This window comes from Ostrinia nubilalis, chromosome 8 (genome assembly GCF_963855985.1).
Source record: "Ostrinia nubilalis chromosome 8, ilOstNubi1.1, whole genome shotgun sequence".
Lineage (NCBI taxonomy): Eukaryota > Metazoa > Arthropoda > Insecta > Lepidoptera > Crambidae > Ostrinia > Ostrinia nubilalis.
In genome coordinates this window covers 9,012,182-9,038,707 of record NC_087095.1, presented here as the reverse complement: position 1 = coordinate 9,038,707, position 26,526 = coordinate 9,012,182, and the positions used below count along the sequence as shown (strand labels likewise).

The window sequence follows — 26,526 nt, the reverse complement described above, 5'->3', positions numbered from 1 at the left end:
CAGCCAGCAGTCGGCCACCTGCGTTCCTCTCTCCGTACCCAAATAGCTCCACTTTCAGCTCACTATCGGTTCGTTTACCCAGCTTCGCGTTGAAGTCCCCCATCATAACGGTAAAATGGGACCGGGAGCTATGTATGGCTCTGAAAAGATCCTCATATGTACATATTCTCCACTTTGTCGTCGGGCTGTTCCGTGGTCGGTGCGTATACCTGTATGACCTTCAGCCAATACCGTTGTATAAGGTACGCTACTCTCGCCGATACACTCTCGATCTGGACCACGTTGTTGACAAGGGACTTGTGGACGATAAACCCGACACCAGCCTAGGACTGCTGGTCGCCCTCCCGGAAATAGAGCAGATTCCAGATTTGAGGATTATGGTGTCCTCCCCCTCTCTTCGGACTTCACATAATCCTACGATATCCCACCGCAACCTGCTCAGTTCTCCCTCGAGTTCGGCGAGCCTCATGTCAGTCCACAGTGTGCGAGTGTTAAAGATTGGCCAGAGGTCGTCGGAGTTGGTAGCCTGGCATTATCTGGTGATTCTTAGCACCTCCCGGGATAGGGGCGCCGCCGGGGACTAGGGGCCGTGTCTGTTCCCAACCATATAGAGAGCCACGCTTGGCAGGCGGGTTGGCGATCGCAGTGTTTTTGTAAGATTTCGCACGTAGACGCTGCTGCCCGTTCGGCGCTGCAGGGCTTTTTGTCGCCTCTTACGACACGACTCCTGTTGGCGGTGGGGACGAGTACCTATTATTTATGGCCGTCCCCACACGGCACAAAGAAGTTAATATACAGAAAAATATCAGAAGCAGGGCCGTGATAACCAAAAGTGATATGGACTTACTTTAGCCTACAGGAAAAGCTATATCTGAGGCTAAACTAACAGAATGTTAAAATTATTCTGCATCTTATGCCAAAACGACATACAAAACCCTGAAAAGTAGCAACATAGAAGACAATATCGACGGTTTTACTGGGCCTATCGATTTTGAGGTAGAAGACGATAATAATAGTGATTTTAGTTTTAAGGGTTCGTGATTCCATCGTATAATTTTCGTATTAAATGAAAGATAATGATTCACTATCTAATAAATGGCATTAAAAACGATATTTTATATAGAATGACTTTAATTTTTAGAAATATCACAACAAGAAAACTTACATCCGTTTTGCAAGAAGGAACTAAGCAACAAAATATGTTTTTGCAAGAAAGAACCAACCGGTTTTTAACGATTTACTTTATATTATAACTTTATAAAATTTATAAATCTGATATTCCTAGATAGGCTGCAGTATCCCACATAAGATTAACAAGTAATCATTCATTAATATATTACGAACGCATTTTGCAACATTTGTTTACAAAAGTCTCGTTTTCTCGAAACCACCCTGCTGTGGGTTGGTTCTTGTTTGCATAAATGGGTCCATTAGTAGGATAGTAGGATGTTAAACTAAGAGAGAGATGTTTTATTGTTATTCCTATTAATAAAGGACAATGTTCGTTCTCCATACATTGTTCGCCTAAAGAACCAACAATTTTGACATATTACTACCCGAAAGCGAAATAATACGATTCTGTGTGTAAGAACAATGATTCCTGATGGACACTTGCCATAAAATTAATGATTAAGAATATTAAATCACAGCGATTTTATAATATGTCGTTTATGACAACATGGCGTCTAATGTATTGTGTGAATGTATGAACACCGATTCGCGAAAAATGTTTTGTATTGTCGTCACGCCGAGTCGCAGCCAAATAGTATAAAATAATAGAACAAGTTTTAGAAATACAACTCGGCATTCCACTTTTACAATATGCCCACATATTGCACGTAAATAAACAACATGAATCGTAGGTTGTTTCCACCCTTGTCATCTGACACATGAAATAAACTCCTATTGTATTATAGATATCGAAGCCGAATCGTATATAATAATAGAATGGGTTTTGGAGATCACTCGGGGTTCCACTTTTATAAAATACCTACATATTACATAAAAATACCACGAATCATGAGTTTTCTTTTCACCATTTACATCTGACACGAGATAACAAACTCCTATCTCCATGACTACCATCGTAGTCTATGCCAAAGACTACAATATTTTAAGCAAGAAGTTTCAAACCTTAGCGGCTACGGTAACCCCTGGGCCACATACATCATGATAACATTCGGTCGACACCGGAACGAAGTCTTGCGATTATGCAAAAAAGCATCGTATTCTAGTGCGGCTATATCACGTTCAACCGGGGTTTTAATTCGACTAAAGTCCTGACTAAAGACTGGAAGAAAATACGCCGCATTGTATGAGCACTTCGTGTTCGTTAAAGCGGCTTCAGATCTAGAGCCCACATAGTTTTCTTTCCAATAATATCCGCAAGTAGCGCTGCATGATCTTTACAACAAAAACGGCAATAGTTATTAAGGTGCCAAAATTATATGATTACTTTGGCACGGTATTATACACGTGCGAAGATTTGTCATTTTCATTCATTTCTTCATCATCATCATCATTTCAGCCACAGGACGTCCACTACTGAACATAGGCCTCCCCCAATGACTTCCACATCGCACGGTTGGTAGCGGCCTGCATCCAGCGCCTTCCCGCTACCTTTATCAGGTCGTCGGTCCACCTTGTGGTGGGTTGACATTGCAGAATATGACTTTTGATAGGTTCATCATAGAATTCGGCGGGGATATCCTCACGGAGGAAGTTCGTAAAAGGGCGGAACAAGATCTTATAATAATGCAAGGCCGAAGCTGTTACGCGCGTGCTCCTACGTGTAATCCGGCGAGTATGCAATAAATAGTAATGTCTGGTAAATAGTGGTAATACGTATCGTTCGTTCGTTCGTTTCAGCCGAAAAGACGTCCACTGCTGGACAAAGGCCTCCCCCAAGGATTTCCACGAAGACCGATCCTGCACCGCTCGCATACAGGCACCTCCCGCGACCTTCACCAGATCGTCGGTCCACCTAGTGGGAGGCCTGCCCACGCTACGTCTTTCGGCTCGTGGTCGCCACTCAAGAACTTTCCTGCCCCAGCGGCCATCAGCTCTACGAGCTATGTGCCCCGCCCAGTCTATGTCTGTATGCGCTACGATTACAGGGTATCATTTTGCATAGTCGCAAGACTTCACTCCGCTGCTGTCAAATCAATGTCGCATAATGTTATCGCAATGTGTGTGGCCCTTGGCCAAATCACAGAAGCCTATGCGAAGAAAGAGCACTTGAATGACAATAAAAATCAGGGTTACCATTTTATAAGATTTCCTCACTATTGAGGGTAACAAAGTAACATTAATAATCTAGCCATTAATTACATTTATTACCTATACGAGAAAGTAAAGCAACATGCGGTTTTATTTTAATTTGTAAAATATTAAACCCCTCATATTTGTAACAGTTTGTTCCAAGTTTAGTTTTACTGTTTTGTTAACAGTATTGCTGTTTCAGCTGTCACTGTGAAGCTTTGGGAAAATAAATAAATAGAAAAAATATTAACATAAATATTTATTTAAGTTTTTATGTTCATTATCATAATATGCCAATTTAAGTTACACTGTGTGACAGTCTTTGACACTAAACAAACTCTTCAGCTTAATAATACCTACCTACAGGGCGTTTTTATAGTTACTCTTGCTGATGAAACAAGAAGGGTTGATTCTACTACTGAAATACAACTACTTTTCTTACAGGACCAATATCAAATTCTCAAAAAAATTCACATCCTCGTGATGGTGATAATTTCTATGGAGAGGTTTTTTTTATATTCGGTCTCTTGGGATAAGTTATTCCATTTGAGCAGTAGAATTAATCCTTTTTATTCGATCACATATAAAAACAACACAAGTGTTTAGGAAAACTTCTTCTTTGGTATGGTATCACTACGGAGTTATAATGTCGGCAACTCTGTATCACTGACTTGTAACTTTCAAACAGCATGAATAATAAGGGCACCACATTGGTTTTCTTTCTGAAAAAAGGCTTTCAGTTTTAGTACTAACCCTTTAGCACTATTTCATTGAAATAAAAATACAATAAACGCACAGAAGACTGAAATTGAGTCAACTGACGTGACATTTATAATTTGTTGACATTATGACAGTTTGACAAGACTAGGGATTGAAAAAGTTTTAATTGAAAAAGTAAAATGACAATTTATTAAAACGATTCACATGGATATAATCGATTAAAAATATTTATAAAATGTTCTGATACTTGCCTGTAGCGATTATCCAATCCTGGTTTCTACTGAAAAACTACCTCGTGGCAAGATTTTAATAAAATAATAAAATCTTTATCTTCTCTTTCACAATCTATAAAAGTTCATTTGGTCTATTATTATACATGTGCTATGAATGAGGGTTTTCGCGATTGAAAAATCCGCGAGATGGCAATACGTAGACGCGAGGTCCAAATGCTGCATGATTGGTGGATATCTGTCAATGTCATGTCAAAAATAACCAATCATGCAGCATTTGGACCTCACGTCTACGTATTGCCATCTGGCGGATTTTTCAATCGCGAAAACCCTCATTGGCATAGATTATGAGAGACTGGCAACTATACTAGGTTGATATCAGGTGATCCGTCTGCTCATTTGCCTCCTGTCACATAAAAAAAAAATATATATGTTTCTCACACTTCAACTGGCATTGGATTCAACATCGGATTCTGACACTTTTACAGTTATGATACCATGAATATCAGTTTATGGTCCTAATTATTTTTATTTTATTTACGACCTTCGACCAGTTGGACACTTTAGATATCTTCTTGTAATAGTGTCAAACTGTCAATATCTTTTTAGCTTTTAACGCAAATCTAGTCTTCAAAGCAGTTTAATCGATTTATTTTTTTTTCAAAATCGATATTTTATTGTCTATGATGGCCGCAGGAACATCACTATACATGGACTCCCAGCAATAAAGTACGGTAATGCCTCGTATAGTTCCAAAATACTGGACTGTCCTGTCGATGACATTGACAGTGGGGCGCCACCGTCAATACCGGATCGCTGGTTCAGATTTTTGCCATGTTGGAAACCATATAGTTGAACGATGGTAGCGCCCCCCTGTCATTGAGTTTGGCGGGACAGTTCAGCGTGGGTCATCTATACAGATTTTATCGGCAAAAATTATGGAACTTGATAGGTTTTAGACCATGCCACGCACCAAAACGTCCGGAAGTTGTAATAGTATTATAGAATAAACGTTAAAAGACTTATTTATTTAATTTTTCAATGCTTAAGTGTCCATTAGAATGAAAGGGTGCTTAATGTATTAAAAAAAATAGAAAATAATTATGATGGGTTAATGTTTTTGGGCGGTTTTTTAGGCGGTTTCTGACAATGTCCTTTACCGATAAATTGTTTCAACAAATGTTTCCCTGTATTTTTAAAGCGAGATAAATTATGTGCGTAATAATAGCTGAGGACTCAGATTTCCCATTAAATAACTAAAACATATTAATAAACAAGTTCTAAATAAAACTAGAATATTAATGTATTATTATGTAATTTACCTTCCTCAACGTAAGAGTTCCACGGTGCCGTTTGAGAGCTTGTGAGTCGTAGAGCGATGTCTTGGAGAAGGAAACTCGATGGTTTGTAAGGTTTGACCTCGTAGTCCCAACCTCCTTTTTCGTTGCGGTCTGCTTTCTCACAGAAGATATAAACGTACCTAAAGAAAACATAATATAAAATATCTCAATAGGTAAGTATACATGCATCACAGAAAGTAAAAATATTTATTAAGTTTCATCACAAATGACAAGTTCTTTCTTATTAGGTAAATGAGGGCTACCTAATTTACGCTCACCGTTGGCGCCACTAACTATTGACAGCAGTGCAAGTACCACCAATTTATGACTACAAACTGCAAATGTGATACGACAGGTCTTCTTACCAATAGGGGCCTTAAAACATAACCATCAGCAAGTGACAGGACTACAGACTCGCCAGTGGCGCCAACTACCGAGCGAAAACAGCTTTTTTTAATTTGTAGCATTTATTCATTGGGACATTTTTTGTCATAAGCTGATGTGCCTGGACTTTCATGGTAAACTGTTTAGTAAAACTATTTTATACAGCGTTACAATTCAATTTCTCAATAAATGGGATTTAATTAAAGGCCTTTAGAAAACGCTTACTCACTCCGCCTTTAGGTCTATTGATTTAAAATTAACAGGACAATTAATTATGAACAATAATTATTTAGACGATATCCGCAACCGCGTGTTAATAAAATATTTTACGAACTCGAGTTCAAGCTACGTAAGCAAACGGTAGGTATTTCCCCATTACTATTATTTTGTAGTTTCATTAATTACAGAACCATCAATAATTAAATAATAACTGATACTGAAAGTTATGAAATACTTAAGTTTTTTAATGATAAGAACGGGATTGTAATGTGTAACTTCCTCAATACACGTATTTCATTAGTAATGTAAGGTAACTTGGTAAAGCTTTCGCCCAAATTCAAGGTTTTTTTTAAATATATCTTGCAGTTCATAACGTCAAGATGATAGTCGAAAACCGAAAAACATAAATCACCGAAAATTACAAAAACTTAAAACAATAAAGGATGAAAAACATGTAAGAGATGATTGAAAATCTTAATTTTTGAATAGCTCATTTTAACACAAAAATGTTTTTCGGATCTCCCTTTTTATCTTTTTTACAAGGTTTTATTTTTTAATAAATTTTTGGGTTTACATAGTCTAGTAACTAGACAGTGTGTATTGGCTATACTTTAGACATTATTATCATGCCTTTATAAGGCATCAAAATTTTGTACCTATCTTGATTGTTTCATTCATAAAACAGCTGTGAATGAATTCGTAGTTCCCGGTCGTATTTTCCTGGGTACCTACGTATGCGGCACGAACGAGTCATGACTATGAGTAAGGAAAGGGTTTGTTGAGTTAGGTTAAATTATGTCACACGCGGGTGAATGTATGTACTAGACCGCTGACCAATTCGAGTGCTTTTCTTTTAATCCAAAATAGGTCTACAGATAAAGGCCTTCTCCAAGGACCAAAACAATCTAGCAATCCACTTCGCGTGTGAATTCGCTATAGCACTTGTTTCATAATCATTAGGTAATACTGTCCACTACAGGAGAACGACCTTCTCTAATTACGAGAGGCCAATAGAGTTCAATGGAATCTCTTCTCCTCTCCGCTTCGCTCCGCCTTGTTAGAAACCAGGCCTTACAACGACATTGAACGGTTATGTACGATAAGCCCATACATTTGTCGTGTCGATAAGATTTTGTCATGGCGCGCATCATCCTAGCGCGGCAGGTTGGCGCTACTATTAAGTAAGGTCCTATTACTCGCCAGTGGCTCCATCTGGTGACGCAATTAGGGAAACCCTCAATAAAAATGATTATCTCACTTGTCGCTGAGGTCAGGTGCCGGCGTCGACACCACCACGTCACCCAGTCGCACGTGCTTCGCATAATCCGTGTAGTGGGGCACTCCGCCGCCGACGCCGACTAAGAATACGTACTCCACCTGTGAATAAAATTACATATTTATTATAGTAACTTCTTCGTAAAAGTAGGCCAAACTAAGCTTCACGCCAAATATTTCATCTCGAAACTAATATGAGGACAACCTCATTGAAAAATGGTTGCAGAGTTTGACAAATGAACTGCGAGGCATGAAACCCTTGATGTGTAGGTACGAATTAAGATTCAACTGATTTTTGATAGAAATTAAAGCCAATTATAGACAAAATAGCCTTTGAATTGCATCTAGGTAGGGGTAAGATAAATAGCTTACGTCATATTCTCAAACCTACTGAATATACAAACAATATTCGTTTCGTCGAAACTTAAGAAATTATATTTTTCTTGTCAATCCGCTAAATATGAACTGTACAAAACTGATGATTACTTTTTAACTACTTAGTTAAGAGCTCAAATGCAACAAAGACCGAAAGTGCACGACGCAATCAACCATACGATAACACAGTAAATTGTTGCACGCATCACTATAAAATCATTCCATAGTATGAAAATAAAATCTACTGAGTAAATAGCATTTTTCTTCTACAACGAATAAAGTAGCACTTGCGCATTGTCAATCATTTAAATCTCAGGTATAAATACAATTCCTGTGTACTAAATGTCGCATTAACCAATATTTTTAAAATTCATTCACAAAGAGTCGTGCAATAAATTCAAATAATTTACTACAAATGTAATAAATCAAAGAGACTAAAATGAAACTTTAGCAAAAAGGTGTTCTAATTTTCTGAACGCATTTACCTACTTACAATTTATTTAAAGACCTGAAGAAAACTCAGAAAATAATTTTATTTTGCAAATTATTCTTTAATCAAATTCAAATTCATTTATTTGCACAGAAACATGGTAAAATTGGAATCGAATAAAATATTGCAGTAATCTCATCGGAATGTAGTACATGATGCAATGAATAAATTAATTATGAATGTCTGAATAAGACTTCGCTAAGCTAAGACCAACCAAGTCGTTGTTTCTTGCGAATAGCCCAGCGAAATCTTTTCGAGACATTCTGAAAAGATCACTTAATAATCACTTCTTTCACTTACTTCTGATAAGATTAATTAATCGAATAATCAATCAATCAATCGAATAATAAAAACAATAGATTATTCGATTAGAGACGCATCAACAGATTTAACGAATCTCCGTTTTTTTTATCCTCTTCCATATCCTTCAGAGACACAATAATGTCTTAGTGTAAGGAACTATAAATAATAGCCACTTAAGAGTCAAACGATGTGTACTGTGACCCTGACTTTTTGACCAGTCACGTATGCTGGTCAAATTGAAATACAATGTTTCATTGTCTATAATTAGTGATGCGTTACAGATTTAGCGTATTTTCTCACATCCCGTATTCCTCGAGGGATACAATAATGTCTTTGAGTGATTTGAATTTTATGTGTTTGGAAGTCTGGAGTCGCGACAGAACTATAAATAATACAAGAAGAGTTGAATAAATATAAGAGTTAACAAGTTTACTGACCTTTTGACCAGTTAAAGCAAATTGGCATATCTGACTTGTAATGCGCTCATGATGGACGTGCTTCGAATTTGAAGTATAGTCATTTAAAGGCAAAGTGAGCACTCTTGCAAATTCAGATTATAATAATCTGAGCTATCTAAGTACTATAGTTGTCAGTTATGTGAGCTCATAGAAGGAGGATAAATAATCATGACCGCCCCACCAAAAGAGACTCAAGGAACCTAGTATTTTTGGGTACCTCCTGCCCAGGGAGGGGTCCCTGGCAATTTCATGCATTTATCTGATGCTAGTAAAAAACTAACGAGCTATTGAACATATTGAACATTCAGATTAAGGATACTGTAAGAACCTATTAAAAAGTTACATCACAGAATACAGTCGTATATGGTCACTAATGAATGTAATGACCATGACCGTATAAGGCAATTGATTTTATAGGCACTAGACAACAATGCGTGGGGAAAAACACGTGAACTGCAAAAGATGCTTGGAAATATTACCAAAGATACGATATGAATATAAAACTGCCTTCATATCGACTTAAAATGATACTTCTTCTAATGCAAAGTTTACTCGTCGTTATAATATCATAATCATCAATCAACTGACATACTTTTAACGATCTAATAGCCATGCTAATAGTTTATTAGATATACTTAATTGAACAATGGTGCAGCCAGTGTAGATGTCTGTAATGAATTTAAAACTGAGAATACTTAATAGGTTTTTAATAGCTCGGGTTATTTTATTAATAGCTTTATTAAAAGAAAAATTTAAATAATCATTGGTTTTCAAGGTTCTCTCATTCAAGCTCATTTAACCAGTTTAATAGAACTAACATAATAATAAGATTTCAAGAGATATAATGTTTTTTCTGAGATAAGTTTAACTTTTTTATAAATCTTTGGAATAAAACACTACATCAATATTCATGAACGCCCATGATCAAATTCCTCAGGACGAACGAGTGTAGTTTATTGAACCCATATTGGTGCTCGACGGCTCGTTTCGATTCTATTTCAAGAAGACCATATACATACGCTACCGATTGGAAACATACCGCTGCCATGCAATCACTGCTATTTCACGCATGCTGCAAAATAGAACTCAAGGGCGACCTAATAAATAAGTTAATATGAGATTTGTTATTGGAAAAGAAATTTCTCGTGCCCATTCAGCGAAACTGGGTTATCTACTTGATAAAACAAAAATACGTTTTGTAGCTAACAGAACATCATTGTCATTTAGTTTCAGTGGAGACCTGCAGCGACTGGCACACGACCCTCTCCAATTTAAACAATTTCATCGTCTTCATCGTCATTTTCAGCCATAGGACGTCCACTGCTGAATGGCCGGTTGGTGGCGGCCTGCATCCAACGGCTTCCCGCTACCTTTATGAGGTCGTCGGTCCACCTTGTGGGTGGACGTCCTACGCTGCATTTTCCGGTACGAGACCTCCACTCCAGAACCTTGCTGCCTCATCGGCCGTCAGTTCTGCGTACTATGTGCCCTGCCCATTGCTACTTCAGCTTGCTAATCCGTAATTAATCCGAAATTAAAACAATTTACTTGAAGTAAATGGATTCGCCATTTGCATTTGCTAAATATACCTGTTGTATTCCATTGAATTTAAATATTGAAAAAAAAAAAAAATGGATAGAGTTTATAAATTCTACTGTAATATGGGACGATTTGGTTACAACACAGTTTGGTGATAGCCACAACTAAAGTGCTGTTGCTATTTATGCAATAATGTTAAATTGAGTTTACTTCGTTGGAGTTGGAATGGCAAGAGGCGCTCTAATATCCATTAAAATGGTGCCAAAATGGTCGGTATAAAATAGTCTGAAGTGACAAAGCCGCATTGACGTAAAATGACACAGTTATGACAACCTTACAGATACATTAGTACGTGCTATCCATGACTCCTTATTTGAATCACAATCATCGGTAAGAGTAACCCACTTCGTACAGTTTCTATTAAGGTAATACAATGTTATTGTTAAATTGTGTACAATATTATGTTAACATGATAGACATGTTTGTTTCCTTTTTCAGCTTAGATAATAGTGTTATACAGAAATTTGGAAAAGGACGTCAATAATGTTTCCAATTAAATACACATAATTATTACAAAATGATAAAATGAGTCACCGTCGACACCGCACTGTACAATAGGTATACTGATACCTAGTTACTATTGGTTTCTTTCATAAACATAAATAAACATAGAGTTAAGTTGAAGAATGGCAATCATGCTATTATCAAGTAGTACATTGGTCTATCTACAATCTACATGAACGTACATGTATGTGTATTTTTAAAATCACTTATTTGTAAACCGATTGTTCTTGGGCGGGCTGCGCCCTTTTACTCAACTGGCATCCGCAGAATACCAGTGGTCGTGACGCGCTCTCTGCCGTCACGGCTTATACTGAGCAGATGCCATTTTGGTGCATGTACCTTACTGTTTGGTTTTATTATATCTATTTGTTATTTTATTTTGCACTTGCATCGAATAAATACTTTTTCTTTCTTTCTTTACATTAACAGAAAAATAATACCACTACGTGACGGTAAGAAAACGGCCATGCCAAATATTTTGACTAGGTGTAGAGTTTCTGAAGTGTTAAGGTGATGCAATTCAGCTTTAGAGAAGGGGCGTGTAGAGTTAGAAGCTTGGCTCTACATGAGATCTGATAACTTTTTCTTCTTCTTGTATTGGCAACATCTTACTTACATAATGTTATTTGGGATAATTATGTTTACACCTATTCGTTGTATGGCGCCCATTTCTTTCCATACGACCTTCGGTTAATTAATTTTGAGCTAGGGTGAATAATGTACAAGTAACATTAAAATTAAATTAAAAAAAATCGGACTCACCTTTTGGAAAATTCCAAGCAGTCTTGTGGTCGTGTTGCCGGCAGCGGTCATGGCTTCCCGAGTGCGGCCCACGGAAGGCAACTTGGTTGTGACGACTCTATGGGCCCCTATCGTGCCCAGGGTGTAGACGTTCGATTCACCTGGAAAATTGGCACAATTTAAGCTTGCTGCGTAAAACAAGTGCTAATTACTTAAGTAATTTTTAGCACTAAGTCTAAGTCTTAGATTAGACATTGCCTATAAACCACGGTGTCAAAAATCTATCTTAATTTATTTTTTCTTATTTTTCCTAATCGTTTTTCCTAATGGCTTATCGTTGAATTTTGGGACAGTATCTATAAATGCTGATGCATGCTTCTCTGCTCTTAAGTCCTATTGGAAATTATCTTGATTAGGTACATGGAGCTAGATAAAGCGATCAAACACCATGTCTTCGCCCAAGTAGCAATTGGTATTAATGGCAAAATCTTACTTGTCTTAACTCTATCTAAATTTACACTTAACCTAAAACCAAATAAACTTAGAATAGAGATTTTTTTCTTTAAGACTTTATATTCTTCATCGAGCGCTACTTAAGCAAATTAAGATTACCCAAAACCAAGTTAAGTATTCTTTAGATAATTTGGTCTTAAGTTATTCTTAGCTTAAGTTAAAAAAATCTTGTTTAACTAAAGTAAGATTTTTTGTATGCTCACTTAATACTAAATAGTCGTCGTCGTCGTCGTCGTTTCAGCCGAAAGACGTCCACTGCTGGACAAAGGCCTCCCCCAAGGATTTCCACAAAGACCGGTCCTGCGCCGCTTGCATCCAGGTACTTCCCGCGACCTTCACCAGATCGTCGGTCCACCTAGTGGGAGGCCTGCCCACGCTACGTCTTCCAGCTCGTGGTCGCCACTCAAGAACTTTTCTGCCCCAGCGGCCCACTGCCACTTGATTTTAGCGATTCTGAGGGCTATGTCAGTCACTCTGGTTCTCCTACGGATCTCCTCATTTCTGATTCGATCACGCAGGGAAACTCCGAGCATAGCACGCTCCATCGCTCTTTGGGTGACCTTGAGCCTTCTTATGAGGCCCATAGTAAGCGACCACGTCTCAGAGCCATACACCATCACTGGCAACACACACTGGTCAAATACTTTTGACTTGAGACACTGCGGTATTTCGGACGTGAGAATTCCGCGAAGCTTCCCGAACGCTGCCCAGCCGAGTTGGATTCGACGATTAACCTCTTTCTCGAAGTTGGACCTACCTAACTGGACTGTTTGTCCCAGGTATACATAATTGTCAACAACTTCGAGTGTAGTGTCTCCAACCTTCAGAGGAGTGGGTACAACACGGGCATTTGACATAATTTTTGTCTTGTCCATGTTCATTTTAAGACCCACTTGTTGAGAGGCTCTACTGAGGCCATTGAGCATTGTGTTTAGGTCCTCCACGGTCTCAGCCATGACTACGATATCGTCCGCGAAACGAAGGTGGGTGATATACTCGCCGTTGATATTTATGCCGAATCCGCTCCAGTCCAGAAGCTTGAAAACATCTTCCAGGGCGGTGGTGAACAGTTTCGGAGATATGACATCTCCCTGTCTCACCCCTCGCTGCAACTGGATAGGTTTCGAGTTCTGATCCTGGAGGCGGACCGACATTGTGGCGTTTTCGTACAAGCCCTTCAGCGCTTCGATGTATCTATAGTCAATTTGGCACCGTTGGAGAGACTGTAGCACTGCCCAGGTCTCGATCGAGTCGAAGGCTTTTTCATAGTCCACAAACGCCAGACAAAGTGGCTGATTATACTCCTCGGTCTTCTAAATAGTATAGACGAAGTATTATTTAAGTGTTGCAAAGTAAATAAAGTATTCGTAGATTTACGTAGGATTTTTTAAAGACCATTGTCCTAAAAATAGTTTTATGAAGATTAAGTTAATTAACTTTTTACTAGAATTAGTACATTCTGAGAAAAAATACACTTAACGGGACGATTTCGATAAAACAGGATCACGCACGCCATTCACGCCTATTAATAATTCAAGGTAGTGCAGGCCCGCAGCGCGCGTCCGCCGCGGGCACTTGCGCTAGCTTATTGTATTAATTTTTGATACAAAATGCGTGCGGTCGCCCGCGAACTAAATTATGCTAAACTCAAAATATGATTTACTAAAATATTGTCTAAAATATTTACAAAATTGTATGGTAAAGTTGGGTACAACATGATATTATACAATTTAACTAACTAGGTGACAGTAGGTACTTTTAAAAAAACTTAACATAATAACTACAGAATTTTTTTTCTAATAATTGTAATCCCCACTTATTTACGCTTCTCAACACTGTGTGATTAAATTTAACAAAATTACAAATAGTTAAAAGTTCCATAAAAACAATTAAATCAAAACTTTTCACAATAAAATACGTCAGTAACACGGCAAAAATCATATGGCCGATATTAAATTACATAATTTAAAATTGCTATCGCTGAGTGTTGCAATTACAGACTTAAAAGAATACTTTACGAAATATGAAGGTGGTGCAATTTACCCGCCTGTACAATTTACCGAACTTTCCCCTATAATATGTTATAACAAAACTAAAAACGTAAAAACCAATTAAAATCCTATTAGAACCATTTTCGACTTCCACACGGACAAAGTCAAGGGAGAAATCATTTAATTCATAAATAAGTTAGTAAATGAATTGTTCTCTAATGTATAGCAGCACGAATAATTTAGCAAGACTAAGACAGAATGAAAACTATCTAGTTTTAACTAAATAAAACTAAAGATCTAATTAATACCATTATTATGCACTTAAGTAATACTTCATCAAGTGAATTTTAAGTGTAAGTTAAATCCAATGTTTCTAAACTAATACTATCTAAAGTATAACTTGACTCAACTTTTTCTTTACTAAACTTACCAATTCAAAATCTTCTATACTCTTGCTACATTAAGACAAATTAGAATTACCGCCATTATGAGCTATGTGTAACAAAAAATAAATCAGAAATTAACCAATAATATCATAACAAGAGAACATTTAAATTGAAGTACCTACGTCTTTGTTGCACTTTTTCTAGTTGCATAAATGTCTAAGAATGTTTGCATAAAAAAAAAATATTATTTTATAACCTCAAAATTTTCTTTATACAATACAATTTCGTAATATTTTATTGATCTTATTAGGTTTTTTTCAAGGCCCTTCTGTTTTATAACATTATCCATTGATTTTACACGAGAAACCACAATGCGTTATATATTTCCTATGCAAAAATAACATCCACGGTATTTTCTAGACATAATATAAATTAGTTATTAAAATAATTTAATCGCCATTTTCATTAACCTTTATCTAAAGTTGATTTAGTATTAAAGATCATAATGTTTTCTAAATTAAAGTTACTCTTTAATAAAAAGTGTCTTACATAGTTCTTCATGAAGTTAAATAAACCTTAGCAGTAAAAATAATGATTAGTCTTAAATAAGTGTTCAAGATATCTTCAACTCTATTTCCTTGTCTACAGTCATACTACAAGATATCATATAGTACTTGTTTAGAAATTCTTAAAACTACACTCTTAATTAGGGTTTAAGTCTGCCTTAAGCGTTGTCTTAACTCTGTCTCAGTGATTTCCAAAGGATTGTGCCCTTTTTTGCTTACCATTGTCTTGGGGCATAACTTCAAGATTTCTTGAGTGCGACTATTGTCTTGGCCAAGACAACGGCTGGAATTAGGCTACTAGTCTTCAAGATATCTTCAATGCTTTATGAAGATAATCTGTTGCTACTTGGGCGCAGTACCTAATAGCGTGGCTTTTCGACAGAGTCTCTACAACTTTCTTTAATAATAACTAGGTAAGCTTTAATAAATGAAAACTCTTTCAAAAATAATCATCATTACATATTGAATATGAGTTTAAGTGCCTATACAACTAACGGCCCGTTTAGTTCTACAACTGTTCAGTAACCGATTCAATTAACGAATAGGAACCTACGTCATAATCGGTTTGGACTTTGGATCATAATCGAAAAGGTAAATAAGCCTACCTGAATGATTCATCATCATCATCTCAGCCATAGGACATTCTGAATGATTAAAAGGCGTCAAATATTTGTTTGGATTTTTTAAGTAAAAAGGGAATATTGTAAGTACCGTCCGTGTTCACAAGGTGTCATGGGACTCCCCATCCCCACAAAAGAGTAAAGGTAAGTTAACCACTAAAAACCAGACGGGTGTAAGTACTCCGAGTCATTACTAATATTACGAGTCACCTAGGCGCGTCAATCCTAATATGGTCAGTCCCATCCTGCCTAACATTTAAAATTTAAATCATGATTTAGGTGAATATACATCACATCGAAATATGCTACAGGTACAAAAAAAGTTTAAAAGAACATTGTGAACTATGATCATAAAAAAAAAACAAAATTTTGACAATAATTTAAGAGCTTATTTGATTTTCATTCATTATTCTGGGTAATCCCATAATTTATGGGATTGCGGTTTGTTTCTAACCATTGAATGAATGAACCACCAACGTATACATGTGACGTATACGTTAAACGCAGCTTAATATGAATCACTTTGTTTTAATATAAAAGCAACAATAAAGCGAATTATTTCATTGGTAAACCAACTTTCAATCAAATGCACTACAATAGTGCTTATTAACAGTTAGTAAACCAAGTTTGCAATAGTTACTTTTTAGTAATTTGTGAATCGGGCTATCAAAATGTATCTTAATTTGTTAGTGTTTGTGACTGGGATTATCTCAATTATGGGACGCCCGACCGAAGAAGATAATGATGTGTAAGTAACAATAATTTCTTTCTAATTTGTTATATAAAAATTGACCAAGTGCGTGTCGTGCCACGCGCAGTGTAGGGTTCCGTAGTTGTCCGTCGTTACCACAATGTATTTCAGTAGCAAGCAATTTCTTCATCTAGTCACTTTTAACATTTTCTTCTAATGATTTTTTATTGGGTATGAAATTGTATAATACTTGAGTAAAACGACTATTACTCTTGAACTAACTAATCTATCTTAACCACTATAGTTTTCCTTGAAAGTTCATAAAAAGCACTATTATCATGAATTTTTCCAGATTTTTTAAGCCAACAGTTTAATTTTTAGAGGAGGGGGGGGGGGATAGTTTCCAAGCAAAACCTCGGCCAGACGGACAGACAGACAGACATACATATCGAAACTATAACTATTCCTTGTCAGGATATAATTATGTTTGTTACGAAGTATATGTCAACAACAATACAAAGTTTCCGAAACTTAAGTGGATAGATTGTAAGAACTCGTATACCGATCTATTAGAAGTCATAATATAGGCCTATTTAAAAATAATTATAAATATTACTTCTACAAACATGGAAATTCTAAATTAGACTTTAAAATTAACAAGTACAAACTGAAGATGGACAAGTCACGTTCGTCGCGTGACGCGTCCATGGTGATAAAGCTAGCATTCTTTTCAACTAATCACATTACAATAAATGTACATAAGTAGAATTATAATTTTAGAACTAAGCACATACTTTGTCTCATTACTCCCTGGGCTTAAGCCCGAAAAGCCCTGAGGTAGATCCGCCCCTGATTAGTAATCACAAAAACAGTGTCTCCAAACTGAAACGTTTTTTATTTTGCGGTAACGTTGTCGCCATCTTATGTAATACTCAGTGAGTTATTCAGAAGACACGGATGATGGGTAATCCTTATAATAGGTTTCTCTAGTTTCTAACGTAATGAGCAAACGAACCATTGGAATACGTTTTGTTTCAACTTACCGACATACATTATTTTAGGGAGGATACTCGGCAGTGAAAAATAATCAATATGGGCTATTTGTTCTCTACAGTTATTATTAATAAATGGCTACAATGTTGTTTTCCTTTTCAGAAACTCATCTGGCAGCTCAAATCCAATACTTCAATGGCCGCTAGAAAGTAACAAGTTTTTGTTTCCGACGATATTGAACTCCAACGATGTTATAAACATCACCGTTTTAAATAATTGTAATAGGTAAGTTTTTTTTATAACTAATTTTATATTACGACGATATTGAAACCGTTAATAGATAGATTGATCATAACAATAAATAACTTGGTTTGTTGTTGTTAATTTTTTTACAGTTTTGGAGTAAGTTTTATGGGAGATTATGACGGTTCAACAGATAAAGCCATATTTTCATTGAAAATAAATATGGAATCCAGATATGTTACCGTCTACGACGAATATAATGTACTACTTGTTGAAGAGGACATTTATCACTTCTTTCATACCGGCGAAGGTAAGTTTTCCAAAAACTATTAAAAACTGTCAAACTGAACGTCCATAATATGGATGACTGAAGATGTAGGCATATTTTCATAGTTACCTAAATTAACGACAAAAATATTTATGTTTTCAGAAAACTTAGTTAACATGCGGCTCAAAAGAAGATTAAATGCTGACACTGCGGAAAACAACATATTAGAAATTAGCACGAATTCAATTCAGCGTACATTCGTCGTTAACAAAATCGATAAAATAAGATACTTGCAGTTCAGTGATAAAAATGTGAAAGTTATGAATTTGGATTTTAAATTTGCATAAGTAGGTATAATATAGAAATCGATCTCAGATAGGTGAATTGTTATTATTTATTTATTTATTTTAATAAAAACAATGTTAAGTGAGATGATCATAAAAAAGGTGCTTGTGCACCTGATAACATCGTTATTTTTATTGAATGTAAAAAAAATATACTTTTGCTGTAGGTATATTGTATTAAGTTCACAAATGAGAACTGATTAGTGGAAAAAAATTAAAGTGACTTAGAACTTAGTAGTAAGCTAGATCAACAGACTGAAAATTTAGACTAGAATTCGATAAGTTCTTCACGCAAAAGCGACTTCACTAAAGCCTGGATGGTTGAGGGATTTACCTTTGAATAATAGACCTTAAGATTTATTAATCTAAGGACCTTAATAAGATCAGTTTCAGAACATAATGATGTTCTGTCTGAAGTTCTGAACGCTTGTTAATGAACCGCAGCTGTGTGTGGAACTTTATCGTATCAATGTACTTATTTGTAGTTGTTATTGTGTTTTTTATTTCAATTTGAATTATTTAATTTATTTTTAGGAATAGACGTGTTATTTATTTAATCTATAATAGTAATTGTAACTCATTAAGAAAAATATGTAAACTCGACTTGCAATGACTACATAAATGATCAAATTGTATTAATTTATGTATACAGGTTGATTTTTGTATCAGTATCCAAATTTTCAGGATCGACTCAGAATCAGTAACTTAATTGATTTACGTAAAGAAAACAAAACTTTTTTCTCCATATTTAATTATTTTCATCCGCTGCGCGCGGTTTCCAAATTGACTCACGTGGAAAATTTGCTTCGTTCATGGAAAAATACGTACACACAGCTAAGCTTAATAGACATAATGGTGAGCGAAAACAAGCAATAACCTTTAAAACTTAAGATATGGGCACTCGCGGATTAGACTTTCAATATTTTTTTTGCGAAAAATACCACAATTAAAAATAATTACGATAAAGTTGTATTGTCAAATTGTTCTAACGAGCTTATTAAAAAAATTTGGATACTGATAACAAAGTCACTCTGTATAAAATAGACTGCTTTGTTATTGTCAGAACCAAAGTATTATAAGTGAATGTTGTTATACATATGATATTGTTCGAAATAAAAGCATTATTGCGTTTCTGAAAATAAATAACAGATTTATTACTCTAAACCTAACTTACAGTTTTCAGAACATACATATTTTCACATACATATTATTATTACTGTCTGTCTGGTCATTAAATCACTACATAGTATAAAACAAAGTCGCTTTTCTGCCTGTCTGTCCCTATGTATCTTTAAAATTACGCAACGGATTTTGATCCAGTTTTTTTAATGGATAGAGTGATTCAAAAGGAAGGTTTAGATAGATAGATATAAAATCTATAAAACATGCATATTATAGAAGAGAAAAACCGAGAAAATCCATAGCACCCGTGCGAAGCCGCGCCGGGGCGGGCCGCTAGTAATAAGTAAACTTGTAAAAACCAGTGGGTAGACACTTCTCATACAAAAACTAGTCTCTATATGTAGCAATTGATATACAACCTTATCCCTTAAGCAATAAAGTGCATTTTGGATTGATTTCACTATAGCAGGGGAACCCGCGGATCAATACCACCATACTAAAAATAATTGTTAGTGTCCTTATGTTGGTAGTATTGTTAGTTTGACAAATGAAAAAAAAATGTCTGTCAATTGAATTTGAGTTTTAAACCGGCGAATTGATTCGTGTGAAGTTATTTTCTCAGATTTGGTGCAATATTACTGTAAATAAACTTTTCTGTCGTTTACGTTGAGTTGATTAAGTTCCTCCGTATCGGGCGTGATAAAGTTTGCTGTTCAGTGTTATGTTTTTTGTGAGATAGAGACTCTTTTAAATAAGCTGTGTTTCAACTTCTACAGAAGTTTAAACTCTTATTTACTTTTCTGTTTAATGGGTATGTTATCTACTTACTTGAAATATTAGATCTATTACAAATCTATTTTTCATTAAAAACAACCCTATGTGATGAAAATGTAAATGTACTTTCAAAACTGGTAAATGCATGAACCAGGGCATTGACACTGGTTGGAGAGAAATTATAGGCTTTGTTTAATTAATACCTATTTCATTTTAGGCTTCTACTGATAATGGAGAGTAGAAACAACAAGAAGTGCGTTATTTGTAATAAGAGGCGAAGTCGTGGTGGATCACCCTTACTTTTGAGTAGGTTTCCTCTGGATTCTGACCGGTAAGTTTCTAATAACACTCATTTATTACAAGATAATTTTACTGATTGTGTAAACTTAAAGGCTGGGATTAATATTTTTAATCATACAGTAAATAACCATAACCAATTTTTAATTTCAGTATTTTGTTTCGTACTCTGTAAATGAATTGCATAACAATACTAAAAGAAATTAGTTAATGAATAAATTTCAGTTTGTTATTCTTTTTCTTTTCTAATAGGTATTTCTTATTTCAGTTGTCGAATGTGGGTTAAAAATGCTGGCATAGAAGACTTAGCATATGTACCTATTGAAAAGTTACACCAACTGAAGTTTGTTTGTGGTGGGCACTTCACTCCTGAATCCTTCAATGCCAAAGGAACTCGGCTGAAGAACTCAGCTATTCCAACACTGGAATTGAGCAATCCCATCTTGCCAGATGAAGTTTTGACAGAGTTTCCTCTTCATGTAAAAGACTCCAATAAAGAAAACCTCAAGACAGGTATGATGATGACTTCAATTTTTTTTTTTAAATTTAATTTACTATCTATCAATTTTTCTGAATTATTTAGATGTCTTAATTAATTTTCTTTGGTTTCCAAAACAAACCAACCGATTGCAATTTAACAAGGTTCTTTCTTTGTAACCACAAACATGTGTTGTATGCTTATCAATAAATAATATATAATTTCAATGATTAATTATATCTATACTTTGTTACAGTTCTTTATGATCATTCATATTGCATTCCAAAGAAGTCAAATCCAGTTGAACGAGGTATGTTTATCTAAAATTATACTAATAATATAAAAAGGAAATATTTAATTGTTTGTTTGTATTTGATCGGCTCCGTAACTCGAAGCCAAGATAGCCTAAAGTGCGGGTTAGAACCCCACAGCTTGAATATTGTAGTAAACCCACTCGTAACACAATTTAGCTTAGAATGTGTGTTGAGTTAGAGGGACTTTAGTAATTTGTGTAATACAAATTCTTTAAAAAAAAGTACCGGACCAATTTGAAAAATTTTAGGCAATCTACATTAATTAGCCAGGTCAGCTAGTTTAATAATATTTATAAGCTAGTAATTTTTAATGTGAGCAAGACATGTACTAGACTGATTGTACCCTAAAGTTGGGTAAGAACATGACATTTTATTACCCAATTCACATTTCATTATCTGCTTTCAGTTCCCCTTACAACTACAACCAAACAACTAAATTCAACATGTTTGGGAGCTGTGGATATACCAGATTCTGGTATTTCTGCGAAAACAACTTTTGAACCTCTTCCTTCTACTTCCAATGCACCAGAACATATGACCTATAAACCCATTACTCATGGTAAGTGTACAAACTAATTATTTACCTTCTAAAATATGCCTTCCCTCAAACTAAAGAATGCCACCCTGGATGCGTTCTGCAGTCTGCAGTCAGGTCAAAATGAACTTATATGTACAACATTCTAGGTTTCTGTACATTTTATATTAATGCGATTTGACCGTGCGGATACGAACAAAGAACGCAAAGCACACGTGACTGATTGCCTTATCACGACCACTTACAGATTGTCTTGACATACCCGCAGACCGCATCCAGAATGCAGAACATTAAAACCTCTAAATGCCTTTAATTTAATATTATGTCATTGTTATTGAAGGTGGGCCCACGCTTCATATTTTATGAGAAGAGCTATCATTATCCTGTCTTTGCATTTTTTTAAAACTTGATAATGATTGATTGATTTGGAAATAATATTTTATGTTTCATAAAACAACAAAATAAATTTTAAACTTATTTGCATATTTATAATATTTCAGATGATAAAAACATTTGCCATCAAGATGCACAGGCAGAAATATTAGTCCACAGTTATAAAAGACCTAAGAAAAACATTGAAATGAAAGGTAAGATAAAACATACCTAATTTAAAAAACTAAGTAAAATTGCTGATTAATTAACCAATATTCAATTCAATTTGCTTTAATGTTGTTTTTTTTACTAATGGAAATGTTTTTATTACAGACACTTCATCAACATTTACAATTAAAGAGAAGAGGCTTTGGCGACAGTTACAAAATGCAAAAAAAACAATAAGGAATATAGCGAAGTCAAGAGTGAATTTAGACAAGTTAGATTCGGAAGTGCTGACATCGTTAGTAAAGGATGTAGTGCAGAATAACAAAAAAAAGTCACAAGGAAAAAGGTGGACTTTAGCCAACAAAATATATGCTTTGGCTATATTTAAACGGTCCCCTAAAGCATACCGCTATATGCAAAAGCTGTTTACGCTACCAAGCACTAAAACGCTCCAAAGGATTTTAAAAAATATACCAATGAAGCCTGGTATAAATAAAAATATAATTGATATGTTAGAGGCAAAAGCATCAAGTATGCCAAAGGAAAATAAATATTGCTCGTTAATATTTGACGAGATGGCGTTAAAGAAACGGATAATTTATAACGAAATTGCTGATAAAGTGGATGGCTACGTGGATTATGGAGAGGGCGAGAACATGGGACGAGAAAAGAAAATTGCAGACCATGCGTTAGTGTTTATGATACAGGGTGCTAAACATAAATACAAACAATATATTGCGCACTATTTTGTGGAAGGCACAATATCAACAGCAAAACTGGCAAAAATTATATCGGACATCATCAAAAAATTAAAAGAAATCGGATTTATGGTTCTAACAACAGTTTGTGATCAGGGATCTACAAATATAGGAGCTCTTAACATGTTAAAAAGAAACTGTGGACAAGGCATAGATAGCAACTTTTTCTCTGTAAATAATGACAAAATTTTTATAATCTATGACATCCCTCACTTGTTCAAATCATTACGAAACAATTTCTTTAAAAGTGGAAATATGTCTTTCGATGGAAAAATTGCACAATGGAGGCATTTGGTAGTTGCAGAAGAACACAACAGAAATTTTTTAAATTTTAAAAAACTGATTAGTACCATTGTAAATCCAACATTCAAAACTAAGATGAGGGTGAAGTATGCTGCGCATGCTCTGAGTAATACCGTGGCAGCTATTTTAAAAATGATGGCATGGAAAGAAGTTTCTGATTGCAATGATACAGCATTTGTGATTGAACAGTTAGATAAACTATTTGATTGTACAAATGGTCCATCATCTTTAAATGACGTAAAGAAAGGGATCCGGGAAAATGTTTCCACATCAAGTAATCACATTGAGTCTTGGACCTTTTATACTGATAAGTTAAAAACCATAAAATTTATAACAGCAGAAAACACGATACTAAAAAATGTTAAATGCGTAAAGGGATATCAAATATCTATCAAATCCTTAAACGATATTTGGGAAAAGTTAAAGAATGAAGGGTTTAAATATATGAACCTTAGACAGTTTAACCAAGACTCTCTGGAAAACTTATTTGGAATCATTAGGCAACACAGTGTAACCAATAGAAATCCCACTATCACGCACTTTACTGCAGCGCTTAAAACAAGCATGGTTACTGGGCTGAAAGTGCCTCATAGCAGAAGTGCTAATTGTGAAGCAGACAACAATAAACATAATTATGCTGGAATATAAAGACATTTTAAAAACTAATTTAAAAACAACAGAAATAAAAATTAATGTTCAAGATTCCACAGACACTGAATTTTATCCTGTGTTGTCTATCCCGGACCCTGAAAACTTAGAACAGCCTATTGAAAATTTGTGTAGCCTTGAAAACCAACCAGTAGTATATGTAAGCGGGTATTTAGCTGCCAAACTATTACAGAACAGTTCTTGTTTAATTTGTGAAGAGTGTTTGAGCGTGAAAACTCCTGTTGACAATGATTTGTATGCATATATATCTCTTCGCGAATGGTGGCATGATAAAAAAAGTCTCGTTTATCCAACAATTCAATTATGTACCACCGTAAATGAAGCTAAACAATTTTATCATGACCATATTGCCGACCAGATATATATGGAAAATGTTGGAAAATTCATTTTCTTAATGTTGAGTACAAATTGTAATTTTAGTTGGTTTAAATGTCAACAACATAATAAAGAAATTTATGATAAGATGTTTAAAATATTAAGTTACCTTTTTCTAAGAAAAAGTTGTAAAATCATTAATGACAGCTTCATAAAAAGTGAAAACAATTTTGCTGACAAAAGTAAAAAAGCACAGCAACAAAGCATTGAAAAGTAATCTTGAGGCTGAGGTTCGATCAGCTGATAAGAAAATTAAAGATGTTTATAAATAAAAATCCTATTTTTTCTTAGAAAAAGTTGTGAAAATAAAAGTTTACAAAATTATCATTTCTGTACTTTGTTATAATTTTCAATAATTCCTCATGCCTACAACTGCTATGTCATGTTCAATACTTATTGTAATATACCTATTTTATTTCGAAATAAATAATTTACGTTACAAAACTTCGTTTTACTTACACATAGTATAAAATAAAAATAGTAATCATTAAAATATTTAAGGTTCCTATACTAGATATCGATATGCAATTACAACCCTAGCAAAGTATCGATAATCGATAAGTTATTACGAACGTCACTAATACTGTCAGAAAATAAGGCATTATGTTGGTAGCTCCGCCCGTAGTTTGTGCGGTTGGTAAAGATTTGCGGGTCGTTCTCTAAAATGCATATGTGTGCGTGAGCTCAAAAAATATCTATGGAGTGCCGTCTCTTACTCTTTTATGCTCTTTGGTAAAAACCAATGTTACTCGTATGTGTTTTTTTTTTTCGGCTTTGGGTGGTACCCCCCACATTACATTATCCGATGAACCCCCAATATTATTAGAATGCTATTTTCAGTATACATATAGACAGGCGCGTCGGGGGTCAATTACTACATTTGGGTTAACTGGTCTAAATTGTCATATTAAAGTATTACTTAATTATCATTAAAGTGGTTGTGAAGCGTAGTAAAAAAGTTATACATGTATGTAGATTTAAATTTTAATAACTTAAAATCGCTTGTTCCCAACGAGTCCCAGCTAAGGTCCCAGCCAAATGGGTAGGTAACACTTTTAGGCCCGATTCGACCAAACTTTTATCCGAGAATAACTCCTGATATAACTGGAACATTGACAGTTTCAGTATGGAAATGTGTCAAAACTGACGATTTATTCTGAGATTAATATTTAGTCTTGTTTGGTCGAATCCACCCATAATGATTGGGATAAAAAAACTATCAAGTCACACTGATACTCGTTAGGACATAATTTGTTTAAGATACCTTCCCAATGGTCGCACTACAATCAGTAGTTACCTAGTTACTTACTCTAAAAAAAAAATTGATAAATATTATTACTCTGTGATAATATTAAAACACTAGCTTTCCGCTCGCGGCTTCGCCCACGTGGACTACATTATTATAGCCTATAGTGGACCCGCCTATTTTTTTCCAAAATAAAATTTACCCTATGTTACTCGTGGATAATGTAGCTTTCGAATGGTGAAAGAATTTTTAAAAACGGTCCAGTAGTTGTTGAGCCTATTCATTATAACCAAACAACAAACAAAGTTTTCCTCTTTATAATATTAGTGTAGATAATAAAAGAGGTAAGTAAATATTTTAAAAACATTTAAATATCTTGTATGGCTTCCATTAACAAATGCGATGGTAACTAAGTAAGTACCTAATAATAAATTTAATGTATCTCGCATTGTAGGCATTCGAGGGGGGACTCAAGTATTACCATCATAATATACTGTGGTATTACGAGTATCTCTTTAATTGGCAATTAAGTAGGTACGTCAGCAATGCAATACATAAATACCAAGTGCTGTAGCAAATTTGTAATAGTTACATTGTACAG

At 35.1% G+C, this 26,526-nt stretch overlaps 1 protein-coding gene and 2 long non-coding RNA genes across 8 annotated transcripts in view; 1 reads left to right on the top strand and 2 right to left on the bottom strand.

Moving 5' to 3' along the window:
• LOC135073887 (uncharacterized) overlaps positions 1 to 26,526 on the bottom strand; it is a 52,107-nt gene that overhangs the window by 16,256 nt on the left and 9,325 nt on the right. For all 6 annotated transcript variants that reach the window (XM_063968124.1, XM_063968128.1, XM_063968127.1 and 3 more), the window contains exons 8-10: positions 11,921 to 12,060; positions 7,413 to 7,531; positions 5,534 to 5,691 (exon numbers count right to left, since the gene is read on the bottom strand). In XM_063968124.1, the coding sequence (XP_063824194.1) occupies positions 5,534 to 5,691; positions 7,413 to 7,531; positions 11,921 to 12,060 (417 nt within the window). The remainder of the gene's footprint in view (positions 1 to 5,533; positions 5,692 to 7,412; positions 7,532 to 11,920; positions 12,061 to 26,526) is intronic.
• Positions 3,503 to 5,365, bottom strand: LOC135074182 (uncharacterized). The gene is made up of 2 exons (XR_010257767.1): positions 3,933 to 5,365; positions 3,503 to 3,621 (listed from the first exon to the last, which is right to left on the bottom strand). It is a non-coding gene; the product is annotated as an uncharacterized LOC135074182 (long non-coding RNA).
• LOC135073903 (uncharacterized) lies at positions 16,465 to 18,213 on the top strand. Its single transcript, XR_010257719.1, has 3 exons — positions 16,465 to 16,723; positions 17,822 to 17,944; positions 18,055 to 18,213. It is a non-coding gene; the product is annotated as an uncharacterized LOC135073903 (long non-coding RNA).